The sequence below is a fragment of the Sapajus apella genome, unplaced genomic scaffold (genome assembly GCF_009761245.1).
Source record: "Sapajus apella isolate SASKATOON/1434 unplaced genomic scaffold, GSC_monkey_1.0 scaffold18, whole genome shotgun sequence".
In the NCBI taxonomy this organism is placed as follows: Eukaryota; Metazoa; Chordata; class Mammalia; order Primates; family Cebidae; genus Sapajus; species Sapajus apella.
In genome coordinates this window covers 11,904,281-11,921,687 of record NW_022436958.1, presented here as the reverse complement: position 1 = coordinate 11,921,687, position 17,407 = coordinate 11,904,281, and the positions used below count along the sequence as shown (strand labels likewise).

The following is a 17,407-nucleotide window of genomic DNA, read 5'->3' as shown; positions in this document are numbered from 1 at the left end:
TTTTTTTTTTTTTTGAGACCAAGTCTTGGTCTGTTGTCCTGGCTGGAATGCTGTGGTGTAATGTCAGCTCACTGCAACTGCAGCCTCCTGGGTTCACGCAGTACTCCTGCCTCAGCCTGCCAAGTAGCTGGTATTACAGGCGCCTGCCACCATGCCCAGCTAATTTTTGAATTTTTAGTAGAGAAGAGATTTCAACCTTGTTGGCCAGACTGGTCTTGAACCCCTAACCTCAAGCAATCTGCCCATCTTAACCTCTCAAAGTGTTGGGATTACAGACATGAGCCACCGCAATCCGCCCCCTTTTTTAATCTTTAAAACAGGCCTGCCACAAGGCGTCATTGTCCCTATTTTATAGATAAATAAATTAAAATTTAGAAAAGACTTAATGTTTAAAATTCATATAATAGCTTCTAGAGTCAATGCCCTTATTCTTTAACTTACTTTATAATGAACAAGTATAGATGGTTTTGTCCCTAGTGAGTCATTTTCTTTGCTTAGCCTCTGTACATGGAATAAGAACTCAAATTTATTTCTTTGATACATGAAGGATTAGTTCCATGCTATCAGCCTGGGAGAAGCAAATATTCTTGGAGGTTTTTAATTCCAGTCCATGGGGTCAAATCTGAGATAGCACCCTAAGGCTTTTGTCTCTGAAAGACCTCTTTATTAGCTGCAGATCCAAAAAAGGAATGACTTTAATGGTCCATCTTTTTAAAGACTGTGCTAGATTATTTGACATAAATTTTCATGACTAAGTCTAAGGTCCTCGTTCTAAAGTAAACTCAAAATATAAAGCTCCTTATAATAATTTTTTTTTTCTTAACTCATTCACCTGCATTAAAACAGCCCTTAAGTTGCTAATATAGCTAAAGTAAGTGATTCCCTCTTGTTGAAACCTTCCTAACTAAACTCTCATTCTTCCTATGGGACTTGAGATAGGTAAGAAGACCATTAATTTGAAAACTTATGAAAATGATGTCAGAACTCTAGAGGATAAGAATTTAGAGAGAGTTGAATTGATTCATTAATTCCTAATTCTGAGTATTGTAAATGTGCTTTCTCATTCATTTTTTATTTCATGTGTAATATTTTTATTTATATTTATTCACTTTATTTTCATCAGGTACAAAGAATTTTACGTGAAAGATTTTGTCATCAGAGTCCACATAGTAACCTGTTTGGAGCGCAAGTACAATATAAGTAAGTCTAGTTGTCCCTTTGACTGTTAGGGACCTACTTACAGATGCCTTCCAGGTTTGCAAAAATTATTGTAACAAATTTGTTATTAAATAAAGCTAAAAGACCCTTTTATAGAAGTAAAAAATTTTGCCTTGTTTATGGAAACACTGCATATCATGAAGCAGGAGCAGATACAAATATATCCATAATGAGAAAGCTCTTTAACTTTCAATCTTGTTTTGTTTCTGTTATCTGATACTATCAAAAGAATTCTAACCATCTGGCTCTTAATACCCAGCAGCCAGCTATGGAGTAAAAGTCCAAAGTATTAGTAGGAAAAGAGATTTGAATCAAAGGGTCCTGAGAGTTGCCACTATTGTCCCTTGTCCCTTACCATCATAAAAATCAATATATTCCAAACTGACTACGTTGTTCACTTGAAGATTTCAGAGAATCAATACTGCTCTACTATTTCTTTTCTATTTTTCTATTTAGGACCATTCAGAGGCTAGGCCAAGTGTCCAGAGGGACAGAAGAAAGGAAATTTCTGTGTATATTCAAATACGCCTTTTAAAAACTACAACCTAACAAATTATTCCAGCTTCATTTTGTAAAGTTTATCCTATTTATGTCATTTTAGACACTTAAGTGAGCTGCTAAAAAGAACTGCTATCCATGGAGAAAGTAACTCTGTACTCATTATTGGACCCCGAGGATCAGGAAAAACTATGGTAAAAGCTGTTGATTTCTGGTGTTTGTTGGCATGTGATGATTCTTATTTTGTATGATACTGAAAATGTTTTCCATTTCATCATTTTGTAACATTTTACTCTTTTGGTTTTTTCTTTTTTAATCATAGAAGACATGTAAAACTTTATAAATTAGGGTGGTATGCTTGAGTATAGCAGACCTTTTTTTCCTTTATTTGTCCTCCTAGTGCCAGATTGTCAAGTGATGTTTGTTCCAACTTGGTCTTTGTCCTTAAAGAAGTAGAGATTGCCAGTGGAAAAAGAAACTAGCATTTATTGAGCATGTACTATGTGTCTTGTTATCTGTGTTATCTCATTTATTCTTTACATCAATGCTGCAAGGTAGGGTTTTTCCCTTTGTTATAGGTTAGGGAACTATCATATCATTCATTCTTTTTACTTTTCCTACATCATTACTATTTATTGTTTAACCCTAACTTGCACTTACACAATTTTTCAGTGCATGCTCACATCTTATATAATTCTTATCTCCTTTCCCTCTTTATCATATTTGCTTAGTTACCTCAAAAAAAATCTTATTTCCTCTTATTCTTGTCTTTCATATCCTTTATGTAATATAGGAGACAAATTATGAGTGTTAACTCTTGAAAGTAGTTACTTTCAATGCTAAGTAGTATGTGTAAAATCTGTTCTCATGTATTTTATGCAATACATTTCAATTTTTGACTAATGTACTTTAAATATGGATAAGTAAAATTTTTTTAGCATTTTAAGCAAGATATATTGAAATTACATTATTAAGATGAGTACATTAGGATTTTATTGTTATCACTCATTTCGAATATTGTTTAAAGTACATAAATTGAAAATTTACATCTAGATAATTTCTTTTAATATTTCACAAATTTTCATTTATTATAATCATATTTACAGTAATTTTTTAGTTTCAAATCTATGTTGAATTTGATTTAGTCCTCATATTCAGCTTCTATAATCACTACTTCTTTATTCTTGTTTTTTTATTATGCTTTTCCTTTGCACTTGAATTCACTGTTATTTTGGGTAGTTTTCACAAGAGGACTATGTGGAATATTTTAAATTTCAAATTTTTAAATTTAAGAAACAAAATTAAATTTTTCCATTCTAAATTTTACCATTCTAAGAAATACATATTGGTGTCATTGTTTTTACTTGTAATTTCCTAATGACATGATGTTGAGTATCTTTTCATACACTTATTTTTCATCTGTATATGTTTGGTGAGGTATCTTATGCCCATTTTTAATTTGGGTTCTTTGTTTTCCTATTGATAGGTTTTAAGAGTCCTTTATATTTCTGATTTCAGTTTTGTTTTGCAAGTATTTTCTTACAGTCTGGGGCTTTTCTTTTCATAATATTAACATTGTCTTTGGCAGAGCAGAGGTTTTTATTTACTTATTTTTGAGACTGGATCTTGTTCTGTCTTTTCATATTATTAATAGTATCTTTGGTAGAATAGTTATCTATCTATCTATTTATCTATCTTACTTACAAGATAGGGTCTTACTCTTTCACTCTTTCACCCAGCCTGAAGTGCAGTGGCATGATCACAGCTCACTGTAGCCTCGGCCTCTTGGGCACGAGCAGCCCTCCCACCTCAGCCTCCCGAATACCTGGGATTACAAGCATACACCATCACACCTGGCTAATTTTCTTTAAATTTTTTGTAGATATAGGGGTCTCCCTATGTTTCCCAGGCTGGCCCTGAACTCCTGAGCTCAAGCAATCCTCCTGCCTCAGCTTTCCCAAGTGCTGGGATTACAGAGCTGAAACACTGTGCCCAGCTGAAGTCTTTGATTTTAATAATCTTGTCAGTTTTTTCTATCATGGATTATGATTTTTGTGTTGTATTCGAAGCTTTATCACCAAACCCAAGGTCATCTAGATTTTTTCCTGTGTATCTTTTACAAGCTTTATGGTTCTGCATTTTACATCTGGTCTATGATTCATTTTGAGTTGCTTTTTGTGAAAGGTGTAAGGTCTGTATTTAGATTTTTTTTTTCTTTTTTTTGCAAATGAATGTCCAGTTAGAGAAAGAGTATCTTTCATCCATTGAATCGCCTTTGCTTCTTTGTCAAAGATCAGTTGACTGTGTTTGTGTGGGTCTCTTTTTAGGTTCTCTTTCTATTCCCTTGCTTTATTAATTCTTTTGCCAATATCACATTGTTTTGATTACCGTAGATTTTTAGTGAGTCTTTAAGGTAATTACTGTCAGTCTTCTGACTTTGTTTTTCTACAGTATTGTGTTGGCTGTCTGGATACTTTGCCCTTTCATAATAACTTTAGATTTACTTTGTGCATATTCAACAAATTCCTAGAATCTTTGTATTGAGTTGCCGGGATTTTGTGTTGAATTTACATATCACATGAAGAAGAATGGACATTTAACTATATTGAGTCTTCCCATTCATGGAGTATCTCTTTATTTAGGAATTTCATCAGTTTTTATAGTTTTCTTAATAAAGATCTTATACATATTTTATTAGTTTTATACCAATTTTTTATTTGTTGGTGCCAGTGTGAATAGTACTATGTTTTTAAAATTTTCTTTTCTAACATGTTCATTGCTAGTATATGGCTAAACACTTGGCTTTTATAGATTACCTTGTATTCTGCAACTTTACTATAATTGCTTCTCAACTCCAGGAGTTTTTTTTTTTTGTTTGTTTGTTTTGTCAATTCTTTGAGATTTTTTACTTAGATAATTTTGTTATCTGTGAGCAAAGACAAGTTTAATTATTTCTTCCCTATCTCTAAACCTTTTATTTTTCTTTTCCTATTGCATTAGTTATTCATAGACTATGTCTAAGAGTCAAAAATTCACTGATATTCTGTATACTGTTTTAGTATAAATTTAGAGATATTCTTCACTAAATAACCTTTTATTTTTGAATGTTCTCTTTTATTTTTTCTTAGGATTAGGGAAAATGAATATCCAATATTAGAATATTCAGTTCTTAAATCTTGGTTTTCATTTGTCTGTGCCTACCATCTTTTTTCATGTTTTTTTCTCCTCCTCTAAGCATTCTACCATATGGCCAATGTGAGTTTCTTTACTGCCAGTTCTATCATTTGCTTCTAATGTGATACTGCATTTCAGTTTTCTAACAATCTTTCCTTCTTGTGTAAGTCTGGCTTAAATAGCTCAAAACATTTATTTTATAAAATAAACATTTTAAGTAGTAATTAACCTTTTTTTACTTTATTTTTAAACTGACTCATACATTTTGATGGGGTATATAGTGATATTTTGATACATATAATGTATAGTGATCAAATCAGAGTAATTAGCATGTCAGTCATCTCAAACATTTATCATTTGTTTGTGTTGGGAACATCCAGTATCCTCCTTCTAGCTATTGGAAACTATTATTGTTAATTACAGTCATCCTATATTTACAGAACAATGATAGTACAACACTATAACTTACGCCTCCCATCTTGTTATAATTTTGTATTTGTAATTAAATCTCTACCTAGCCCTCCTTTCCTCCTACCCTTCCTACCCTATCCTCTCTTCTACTTTTGACTTCGATAAAATTTACTTTTCTTGGCTTCCATAGATGAGTGAAAATGCATGGTGTTTAACTTTCTTTTCCTGGCTTATTTCATTTAACATAACTTCTTCCAGTTCCATCCATGTTGCTGTGAATGACAGGATTTCTTTTTGTTTTTTTAATGGCTAAACAGTATTCCATTGTGTATATATACACATAATCTTTATCCATGCATCTGTTGTTGGACCTAAGTTCATCTGTATCATGGTTATTGTGAATAATACAACAATAAATACAGGGGTTCAGATGTCTCTCTGATGTAATGATTTCCTTTCCTTTATATAAATTTTCAGTAGTGTGATTGCTGGACCATATGGTAGTTCTATTTGTAGTGTTTTTTGGGGAACCTTTGTACTTTTCTCAATATTGGCTGTACTAGTTTACATTCTCACCAATGGTGTATAAAAGTTCCCTTTTCTTTGCATCCTCACCAGCATTTATTATTTTTTGTTTTTCTGAAAATAGATATCCTAACTGGGGTGAGATGATATCTTACTGTGGTTTCTATTTGCATTTCCCTGATGATTAATGATGTTAAGCATTTCTTCATATATTTGTTGGCCATGTGTATGTCTTTTCAGAAATGTCTGTTCAAATCATTGGCCTGTTTTTTAAGCAAATTGGTTTTTTGCTCTTGAGATATTTGAGTTCCTTGTGTAATCTGGATATAAATCTCCCATCAGATGAATAGTTGGCAAATATTTTCATTTTTTCTGTAGGTTGTTTTTTTTTTTTTTAGACTGTTGATTGTTTCCCTTGCTATGCAGAATCTTTTGAGTTTGATGTCATCTGATTTGTCTATTTCTTTTTTTGTTGTCTGTGATTTGGAATTCTTATTCATAAGATCTTTTCTTTGACCTAGTGTCCTGAAGTATTACAACCCTATGTTTTCTTCTAGTAGTTTTATAATTTCAGGTCTTAACATTGAGGTCTTTGATCCATTATGAATTGATTTTTGTGTAGGATGACAGATGTGAATCTAGTTTAATTCTTCTGCATAGGGATATTCAGTTTTCTCAGCACCATTTATTGAAGAAATTGTCCTTTCCCCAATGAATGTTCTTAGCTTTTGTAAAAGTCAGTTGGCTGTCAATAAGCAGATTAATTTTGGGGTTCTCTATTCTGTTCCATTGGTCTACATGTCTGTTTTTATGCCAGTATGATGCTGTTTTGGTTACTACAACTTTGTAGTATATTTGAAGTTAGGTAGTAGATGTTAGGTAGTATGTTGACTCTAGCCTTATTCCTGTGCTCAGGATTGCTTTGGACATTTGGGGCCTTTTGTTGTTTCATATGAACTTTAGGATTTTTTTCCATCTTTGTGAAGAATATCATTGGTGTTTTGATAGGAATATCATTGAAACTGTAGATTGCTTCTGGTAGTATAGTAATTTTAACAATTTTAATTCTTTCCATCTGTAAGTATGGATGTCTTTTAATTTGTTTCTATCCTCTTCACTTTCTTTCTTTAGTGCTTTGTAGTTTTCCTTGTACAAAAACTATACCTTTAACTTCCTTGATTGAATTTATTCATCAGTAATTAAATTTTTTTTAGGAGCTCTTGTAAATGGGATTGACTTCTTGATATTTTTTTTTTTAGCTAGTTTGTTGTTAGTGTATACAAACAGTACTGGTTATTGTACATTGATTTTGTAGCCTTCAACTTTACTGAAATTCTAAGAGTTCTTTATGGTAGAGTCTCTAGGTTTTTCTATATATAAGATTATGTCATCTACAAAGAGGAATGAATTGACTTCCTCCTTTCCATATTGCTCTGGCTTCAAGGTCTAATACTATGTTGAATAATAATGGGTAGAGTGAACATCCTTGTATTGTTCTAATTCTCACAGAGAAAACTTTCAGCTTTTTCTCCTTTCTCTCTGACATTAGTTGTGGGTTTATCATATATGGCCTTTATTATGTTGTGGTGCTTTTTCTCTATACCTATTTATTGGCAGTTTCTATCATGAAGGGATGCTGAATTTTATCACATTTTTTTCTGCATCCATTGAGATGATCATGTAGTTTTTGGCCTCCATTCTATTGATGTGTTGCATAATGTTTATTGATTTGCATATGTTAAACCATCCTTGCATCTCTGGGATGATAAATCCCACTTGATCATGGTGAATGATCTTTTTGTATTCAGCTTGCTAATACTTTGTTGAAGACTTTTGCATCTATATTCATCAGAGATACTGATTTATGGTTTTTGTTGCTGTTTTATCCTTGTCTAATTTTGATGTCAGGGTTATGCTGCCCTCATAGAATGAATTAGGAAGAATTTCCTCTGCGTGAATTTTTTGAAATAGTTTTAGAAGAATTGGCATTAATTTTTTAAGGTTTTAATAGAATTCAGCAGGGAAGCCATCCAGTACTGGATTTTCCTTTGTTGGAGACTTTTTATTCTGATTCTACCTCACTATTGGTTATTGGTCTCTCCAGGTTTTCTGTTTCTTCTTGCTTCAATATTGAGAGGTTTTATGTGTCCAGGAACTTACCTATTTCGTTTAGGTTTTGTAATTAATTAATGCGTAGTTCTTCATAGTACTCTAATGATCCTTTTTATATCTGTTATATTCAGTGTGATGTCTTCTTTTTCATTTCTCATTTATTCATTTTGGTCTTTCTTTCTTAGTCTAAACAACTTTTTTTCACTGATTTTTTATATTATTCTTTTAGTCTCAATTTTGTTTATTCCTTCTCTGATATTTATTATTCCCTTGACTAATTTGGGTTTTGGTTTATTCTCTTCTAGCTCTTTGGACTGCATTGTTAGATTCTTTATTTGAAAATTTTCTAGTTTTTTGATGTAGGCATATATTGGTATAAACTTGCCTCTTAATACTGTTTTTGCTGTGTTCCTTAAGTTTTGGTATGTTGTGTTTCTATTTTCATTTTGTTTCTAGGAATCTGTAATATTCTTAATTTCTTTTGTCACCTATTGTTTGTTCAGGGGCATGTTGTCTAATTTCCATATTTTTGTACAGTTTCTAATGTTCCTTTTGTGGGAATTCACTCAGGATGGTGGCAAAAATATTAAGGTGAAAATAGTAGAGAAAGTTATAGTATATAGTCTCAAACCCTTTTGGAAGGCCTAAGGGTTTTTTCATAGTTTCAGTAGAAGTTTCGACTGAAGGCAGCCTAAACCCTTTACATTTAGTTAATAAGTAAAGCAAATAGCTAGAATATATGGGGGAGTTTACCTAACTAACTTGTTTACTCATGTGGTCTTAAAACTAACCTGAGTGGTATGGCGCTTTCTGGGGAAGGTTGACCAGGGATATTATCCTCTAATGGTGTTTGCTTTGGGCATCAGAACCTGTGCTTTAATCTTCACTCTAGTGTTGTTGACTCAAGCCTTTGTCAATTAAACTCTACTAAATAAATGCAAGTCTCACTGGCTAATAAGGGCCAGTGGTTGCAACTGTTTACAGTGCTCTCCAGTGAGTCTGTAAGAAGCCGCATGGACCCTCAGTTGAATTGTCAAAGCATAATATCTGTGTGTCAGTGTACTTTATTCATCTGTTGTTGAGTCTGGGACTGCAGGACAGACCCCCACAGGTGGTGACCCCAACAGTGGTACCCAACATGGGGTGGCCCTGACACCTCTTATTTGTATTATTAGTACTTTAAAAAAAAATAGAGACAAGGTCTCCCTATGCTCCCTATGTTGCCCAGGCTTTTCTCAAACTCCTGGGCTCACGGGATCCTCTCACCTTGGCCTCCCAAAATGTTGGGATTACAGGTGTGAGCCACTGCACCTAGCCAGTTATTTTATTGTTGCTATCTGGTTTTATTCTATTGTGGCCAGACCAGATACGTTATATGATTAATGTTTAAGACTTCTGTTGTTTCCTAACCATAGGTCAGTCCTGTAGAATCTTCTGTGTGCTGATGAGAAGAATGTACATTGTGCAGTTGTTGGGTGAAATGTTCCATAAATGTCTATTAGGTCCATTTGGTCTGTGGTAAAGTTTAAATTCAATCTGTCTTCACTGATTTTCTGTCTAAATTATCTGTCCAATGCTGAGAGTTGGGTTTTGAACTTCCTGTTATTTTAATCTAATCTATCTCTCTTTAGATCTAATAATACTTGCTTTATACATCTGAGTGTTTCAGTGTTGGGTACATTTATATGTACAACTGTTATATTCTTTTGTTGAATGGATCCTTTTATTATTATATAATGTTCTTTGTTTTTACAACTTTTTATTTTGACTCGTATAAGTATAGTTCCTCTTACTATTTTTATTTTCCATTTTCATGGGATATCTTTTTTTATACCTTAAGTCTGTGTGTCTATACAGGGGAGGTGAGTTTCTTATAGCAGCATATAATTGAGTTTTTATTTATTTTTTTTTTAATCTGTTCTACCTGTCTGTATTTTTTAAATGGGAAACTTAATTGGTTTATATTCAAGATTATTTTCAATAAGTGAGTATTTACCCTGTCATTTTAGTGATTGTTTTCTGGTTGTTTTTGTATATCCTTTGTTTTTTATTTCCTCTCATTTATTTTTCCAGTTGGGTGCTTTTCTGTAGTGTTAAGGCTTGATCCTTTCTCTTTTGCCTTTATATATCTGCTCTACCAGTGAGTTTTATAATTTCGCATGTTTTCATGATGGTGATTATCATTTTTTCATTTATGGATATAAGACTCCCTTCAACATTTCATGTAAGTCTGGTCTAGTGATGACGGATTGCCTTAGTTTTTGCTTGTCTGTGAAAGATTTTATTTCTCCTTTATTTCTGAAGCTGCTGGGTATTATATTCTTAGCTGACAGTTCTTTCATTCTGAGCTTTTAGAGTATCATCCATTCCCCTCTGGCTTGTCAGGTTTCTCTTGAGGAATCTGCTGTTTTTTATTCCAACAATCAGCTAAAATGTAAAGAAGAATGAAAAATGTTTTAAAATATTATTTTTTTTTAAAAAAGGATAAAGAGTTTAAGATTTTTAATTAAAAGAAGAAGAAATTCACTGTTAGTATTATAGGGATTCCCTTATAGTGACTTGACACTTTAGCTTTAATTCTTTGACTTTTGACAATTTGACTACAATATGCCTCAGAGAAGATCTGTTTGAGTTGAATCTATTTGGAGTTTTGATCTTCAAAGCTTTGGATGTCCATTCCTCTCCAGAACTGGGAATTTTTTAACTATTGTTTTATTAAATATGTTTTTCTCACCTTTTCCTTTTTTTCTCCTTCTGAAAGGACAATAATACAAATATTTGTTCACTTAATGATGTCTCATAAATCCTGTAGGCTTTCTTCATTCTATTTTTTTTTCTTTTTTGCCTATGTTATTTCAAACAATTTGTCTTCAATTTAAGAAATTCTTATGCTTGGTGTAGTCTGTTGAAGGTCTCAGTTGTATTTTCTATTTCATTCACTTCAGCTGTAGGATTTCTGTTTGTTTTTTTTATGGTATCTCTGCTTAATTTCTTATTCAAATCACAAATTGTTTTTCTGATTTTGTTTAATTTTCTATCTGTATTCTCTTGAATTTCACTGAGTGTTGTCAAAATTATTATTTTAAATTCTTTCATTTTCTATATTTCCTTATGATTCCTGTCTGTTAATAGAGAATTGTTGTTTTCCTTTGAAAGTGTCATGTTTTCTTGCTTTTTCATGTTTAATATGTCCATATATTGATTGGTATGCCTCAGGTAGAAAAGCAAAATTGCCTTTTCCAATGTTATAGAATTGATGTCATAAAGAAATATTTATTTGTGTGAATGAGTCTGGAGTGTTGGTTTGGTGTGGTCCATTGGCCTTGGTTCTATTTGGATACAGTAGTGTGGTCTTTGTGTAGTTTTCTTCAGTTGTAATCCACACTAGTGTCATTTACAAGTGTCTCAGTGGCCTAGGCTGAGAGTTTGTGGTGGCAGTTGTACAGCTTTGCCAGGAGTGGGTTTGCTGGGCTCTTTCTCAGTTTGGGGGCATGTGCATGTATGTGGTGGTTCAACCACCTTGGGATCAGACCCTCTGGCAGATGGAACTATTAATGTGCCCAGGAGCATAGTCACATGGTTGCTCAGCTGGCCTGGGTGAATGCTTACCAGGAGCAACTCACTGGTTTGTTTCTCAGGCCCAGGAGATGCCTGGGATGCGGGTGTAAGGCTGCTTGACCCCACCAGAGGTATAGGAATATAGTTGCTTGACTGGGTTAGGGCCATATCTGCTGAGGAGTTCCACAGGGTTGTTTCTCAGGTTCAGGGTGCAGGCACAAGGCTATTCAGCTGGCTTATGGGCATGCCCACTAGGGGTGGCCTGTGAGGCTGTTTCTCAGGCCTGTGACACTGCTGCTTGGCTGGCCTAGGAACTTTTCAGCAGCATATGGCCCACTGGGCTGTTTTGTAGACCTGGGAAGTAGGCGCAGGGCTGCTCAGCTGGCCCAAAAGAGTGTCTGCCAGAGGCAACCCTCAGGGATGATGTGTAGGCCTAGGGTGTAACGCTGCCCAGCCAGCTAGGGTATGTGTCTGCTAGTGGCAGTTGGCGAGTGTACTTCTCAGGTTAGGGGCATGGGCACACGATTGCTTGGCTGGTCCTGGGGCATGTCTGACGGGGTTGTAGGGAGGCCACACTGTTTGTCAGGTTTTGTATGTGAACACAAGACTGCTTGGCAGGCTCAAGCATGGCCCAAAGGGCTACTTCTCAGACCCAGTCTGTGTTCACAGGGATGCTTGGCCTCCCTGTGCAAGGTGTGTATTCACCATGGGTGGCCCATAGGGCTGTTTCTCAGGTACAAGTCATGTCTCATGGCTGCTTGGCTGGGCTGGGGGCATGACTGCCAGAGGTAACCTTCTGGGCTATTTTCAGGCCCTGATTGTAGACGCAGGACCATTGGGCAAGCCAGGGGTGTGTCTGCTGGAGGAACACAGTATTGTGGGGCTGTTTCTCAGGTTCATGAGTGTGGGTACATAGCTGCTCTGCAAGCCCAAGGAATGTGTCAGCTGCCTGGTTGCTCAGGAACCTCTCCTTCGTGGGAGAGAGCCACACAGTGGTTTGGTCAGCTCAAGTGAGGGTTTACCCTGGGTGGGACTGCCAGATTGGCCCTCTGACTAGAAGTGTGGCAGTAAGAGCCTGGTTTCCCTGCTGTGGGGGACCAGAGTCATAGCCAATTATAGGCTCAGACTCCAGGCAGCTAGAGTTGCTGTATTCAGCCACCTATGTGGGTTTGGTGGAATGAAGATGGAGCCCTAGCACTGGAAAGGTGCAGTGGCTACTGGCCTGCAGAGCAAGGCACACAGCAGAGGTGGCTCTGGCCTCAATGGTGCCATGCTGCAGCAAGTTGGTCTATAGGTGGGTGAGGGATGGAGAGTGCACACCTTATTTTCATGATCTGGAGCAATGCAGCTGCTTGAATTCCAGCAGCTCTCCACCTTGACTCAGGGCTTGCTAGGACTGTGGGATTCTTCTGTGGTAAGGACTGTAGGTGTTTGTGGTGGCAGTGAGGGCTGGTGGGGATCTTCTGCTTACCTTTTCCTCAAAACAGGAAGTCCCTCCTGATTATGGGAAGATTTGATCCAGGTGCAGGAGATGGCGCTGCAGAGGCCAGGTGCCTACACACTGCCCTCCTGGATTTTCAGTCACTATTCATGCGTTTCCACTCCCCTGCTGCACTCCAGCACTCTCCCTTCAACACGCCAGACAAATCTTAGCTGTTCATTCATTGCTGTGGTCCTTTCTTGTAGGGGATATGAACACCAGAAGTCTCTAATCAGCCATCTTGTTTAATCTTTTAAATTTACACTTAATCTTTCTAATCTGCTTGTTGTTCTCTTCCTCCCGTGCTATAGTGTCTTTTTATAAACCCCTATAGGTTTAATCAATGTACTGAAATTTAAAAGCAAAAGCATTAAGACATAGTATTTATCAGTTAATAAAACGGATCAATTATTCTTGGCCATGCTGTTTGTCTACTTTTTGTTTCTTAAACCCCAGCCATATTTTGGCGCTTTGCAGTCATTTATTTGGTTTTACTACAGTGGAATCTGGAAGAGTCCGTTGCCTGGCATTCCATTTTGATACAGTTTCATGTATTCCTGATGTACTCTAATATTGACAGGTTGAAGAGATGAGGAGCATTGTTTGACTTGTGCTACTTTTGTAATTTGTTGTATGTGTGGGAGTATCCTGAAAGAAAATATGGATTGAATAAATTATCAGATATAATGTATTTTTAGAAAAGAACTCTCAATAGAATAGAATAATTTTTTTTTCTTTTCTTTTTTTTTTTTTTTTTTTGAGACAGGGTCTCACTCTGTTGCCCAGGCTGGAGTACAGTGGCACGATCTCAGCTCACTGCAACCTCTGCCTCCCAGAGCTCAAGTAATCCTCCCACCTCTGCCTCCCGAGTAGCTGGGACAGGCATTTGCCACCACACCCAGCTAATTTTTTTATGTTTAGTAGAGACGGAGTTTCACTATGTTGTCCAGGTTGGTCTAGAACTGCTGGGCTCAAGTGATCGACCTGCCTTGGCCTTCCAAAGTGCTGGGATTATAGGCATGAGCCACAGTGCCTAGCCATATTAATATAATTATATAAATTCAAATTTTAAAACATAAGACTATAGCCTTATGTTTGTTTTAACCTCTAATCCTAACCCCAAGATTATAGTATATTTAAAAAACTATACTTGGCCAAACAGTCAGAAATACATAAATTCAAACTATAGTTAATTGAAAAAGGCAATAGAAGGTGTGGCTTGTAATATTACAGGCATTTTATTTTTTAAAAAAATTGATATGGCTTCAAATGGCAGGTTGAGCCCTAGGGAAAAAAATTTTTTTTTTTTTTTAGGAGACAGGATCTCACTCTGTCACCCATGCTGGAGCACAGTGGCTCTATCATAGCTCACTGTAGCCTCAACCTCCTGGGCTTAGGCAATCCTCCTGCTTCTGCCTCCCAAAGCACGCAGATTACAGGTGTGAGCCATTGTAACCTGACCCTTAGAAAATGTTCTTCTACATGGAATTTACTGTAGACAGATTTGCTAGATGGTTAAATAGGATATTCCTCCTAGTTGCAGATTGGTGAATCCTGTGTTTATTACAATATTTGTAAATTGTATAATAGTTTATGAGCATAAAAATTACTGGATGCTGGGAGGTCTAAGAAAATTATCCTGCTATGTTTGTAAAATTTAATTTTAGGAACAAAGAATGTGTAAAGGAGATGGTTATGTTGGTCAGTATAACATTAATAACCAACAAAATATTTTTAGTGTACAATGTAGTTTAAATATTTGAAACAATAACATATTCAAGAAAAAAAGCTAACTTAAATGGTTGATTGCCTAACTAGTTACATAGTAAATTTTAGCAATACCCAGATTAGAGCTAATATTATTTGAAGACTCACTTGCTAATATATTTATCAATTCAAACCATATACACAACCCATAAAATATTAGTGGGCTGATCCAAGCAAAGCATAAGTTGCTGTTTAAGTTCAGTGGAAAGAAAGTTATAAACCTCTTACAACTCTCTTCACACATATATGAAATGGAGGTATTATTAATATCCTCATTCCTTTTAGGAAAGGATTTGAAGTGGTTTTGAATAATTCATCAAAACATAAAACATTTTATGAATTAAAACAAAATCATAACCAAGGAAAAAATATATAAGCAAAATATCAAGAGATGGAGGAAAGGAAACACCATGGATTGCTAGGAAAAACTTGCTGAAAGCAGTATTTTGAGGAAGCAACTTTGTCTCATCTGTGGATGTACTCCTATTATAGGGTCTGACCTGATCCAGAGGTGAAGAAGTACCACTGTACAGTCCTTTAATGTTACTTCTCATTAAATGTCACTTCTCAGCTGGGCTATTACTGGTAGTATGACAGCTGATATCTTGAGATTGTCTCCTTTTAAGAGGACCTAGAATTCCCTATGCTTTAAAAACCATACAGGTTTTCTTCAGCACTGCCTGGAAAAAAAAAAGGAAAAAAAAAAAAAACCATACAGGTAACCAGGAAAATTTTTTGTTTTTGATATCTTGTTGTGAAACCTATATACTTTAAAATGAGGATCATATTTGCTTTTTTCCTTTTGGATAAGGTGTTGCCATGACAAATAAGTAGCATATTGCAAATACAAACAGTATTTTGTTTTGGAAAATAGTTTACCAGTTGTCCCGGTGCCTTCACTGAGTAATCCTTTTTGTCCTAAGTTTTGATGCCATCTCTACTTTTTTTTTTTTTTTTTTTTTTTTTTTTTGTATATACAAACTGCTTTTCCCAGTTCATTTATTTTTTGATAGTATCCTATATTTTAATATTGGAAAGAACAGTCCATTTTTACTCTTTAGAAAGGTTTTTGGCTTTTCTTAAATGCAAATGGTAATATGAAGAGATATATATGATATTACAGTATAAGAGCAGTACAGTGTTACAAAAAAAGTATGCTGCATAGAAACCTTTAATTCAATAGGCTTTTAACTGATTATAATGATATTTAGTAGAGTAAATGTCAGAGAGATGTGTAATGTACTGAGATATAAGTTTATAAGGGCCATGTCACATGTTTAATGTGACATGTAGAGAAGTATTTATTTTAGAACTTGGTTGTTTCTAAATTTTTATTAAAAGTTTGGGTAGGTGATTCAGAAAATAGTGTATAAGTCCTGGCCTTTGTTTGTTAAAAAGAGTCAGATAAGATATGTTCTAGTTAAACCTTTTATCTGTAAAAAATTTGAACACTTATTTATTAAAGAGGTCAATTTATTTACATTCTGTTCTCACTACTTGTAGTTTAAAAAGGAATATGGACTTCTTTTTATCTTTTACCTATTATTATTTCATAATTTTTTCATATTTAGTTAATAAATCATGCTTTGAAAGAACTCATGGAAATAGAAGAAATGAGTGAAAATGTATTACAAGTTCACTTAAATGGTAAGTATGCCATCATTTTGCCATTCGAGATGATATAAACATTGTGGGGTTTTTATATGATGAAACTAAATTCACTTGTATATTTCAAATCCATTTTAATAGATTTTGAAAAGTAGATCCATGTTTTACAGCTTCTACTTAGCATACCATACACAGTATTTTTAGAAATTAAAATAATAATAATGAAGGAGTCTCACAAGGATTCTGGTTTTTTTCTTTTTTTTAATCATCCTAATCCCAAGAAGGATTGTTTTTTGACTCTATAGAATGTTTTTATTGATAAGTTTTAAAAAGAAAGTGATGTGAACTAACATGCTTTGACTGGGAAAATATACTTAACTGGAAAATAACCTGGTGTATCAAATACATGTGATATTTTAATTAAATACTTTTAAATGGACTTTTAGGACTGCTTCAGATCAATGATAAAATCGCCCTAAAGGAAATCACAAGGCAGTTAAATCTGGAAAATGTAGTTGGAGATAAAGTTTTTGTAAGTATCATTTCACTTATTTTATTAAATAAGCTTCAAGGTAATATCTTTATAGCACAGGTATTTTTATATTTCTGGAAGGGTAGGGAGAGGTTCAGAAATTTGAAATTGAGGCCGGGCGTGGTGGCTCACGCCTGTAATCCCAGCACTTTGGGAGGCTAAGGCAAGTGGATCACAAGGTCAGAAGTTCGAAACCAGCCTGGCCAACATGGTGAAACCCTGTTTCCACTAAAAATACAAAAATTAACTGGCCATGGTTGCACGCACCTGTAGTCCCAGCTACTCAGGAGGCTGAGACAGGAGAATCACTTGAACCCAGGAGGCAAATGTTGTAGTGAGTTGAGATCATGCACTGCACTCCAGCCTTGGAGACAGAGTGAGACTGCCTCAAAAAAAAAAAAAGAAATTCTAAATTTAAATATATAAGATATTTTCATAAAAATGTGTAATGTATAGGATACATTTAATCATCAAGTCTGTACAATATTTGGATTTTTTCATAGATTTTACTAGCTGTAAAATAG

At 34.9% G+C, this 17,407-nt stretch overlaps 1 protein-coding gene across 10 annotated transcripts in view; it reads left to right on the top strand.

Moving 5' to 3' along the window:
- Positions 1 to 17,407, top strand: part of ORC4 (origin recognition complex subunit 4) — a 69,041-nt gene that overhangs the window by 30,540 nt on the left and 21,094 nt on the right. For 8 of the 10 annotated variants that reach the window (XM_032286248.1, XM_032286253.1, XM_032286255.1 and 5 more), the window contains 4 exons: positions 1,124 to 1,200; positions 1,820 to 1,910; positions 16,315 to 16,390; positions 16,798 to 16,883. In XM_032286248.1, the coding sequence (XP_032142139.1) occupies positions 1,124 to 1,200; positions 1,820 to 1,910; positions 16,315 to 16,390; positions 16,798 to 16,883 (330 nt within the window). Of the gene's footprint in view, positions 1 to 1,123; positions 1,201 to 1,819; positions 1,911 to 13,742; positions 13,927 to 16,314; positions 16,391 to 16,797; positions 16,884 to 17,407 lie in introns of all 10 variants that reach the window. The other 2 variants (XM_032286246.1, XM_032286252.1) reach the window with 1 other exon arrangement.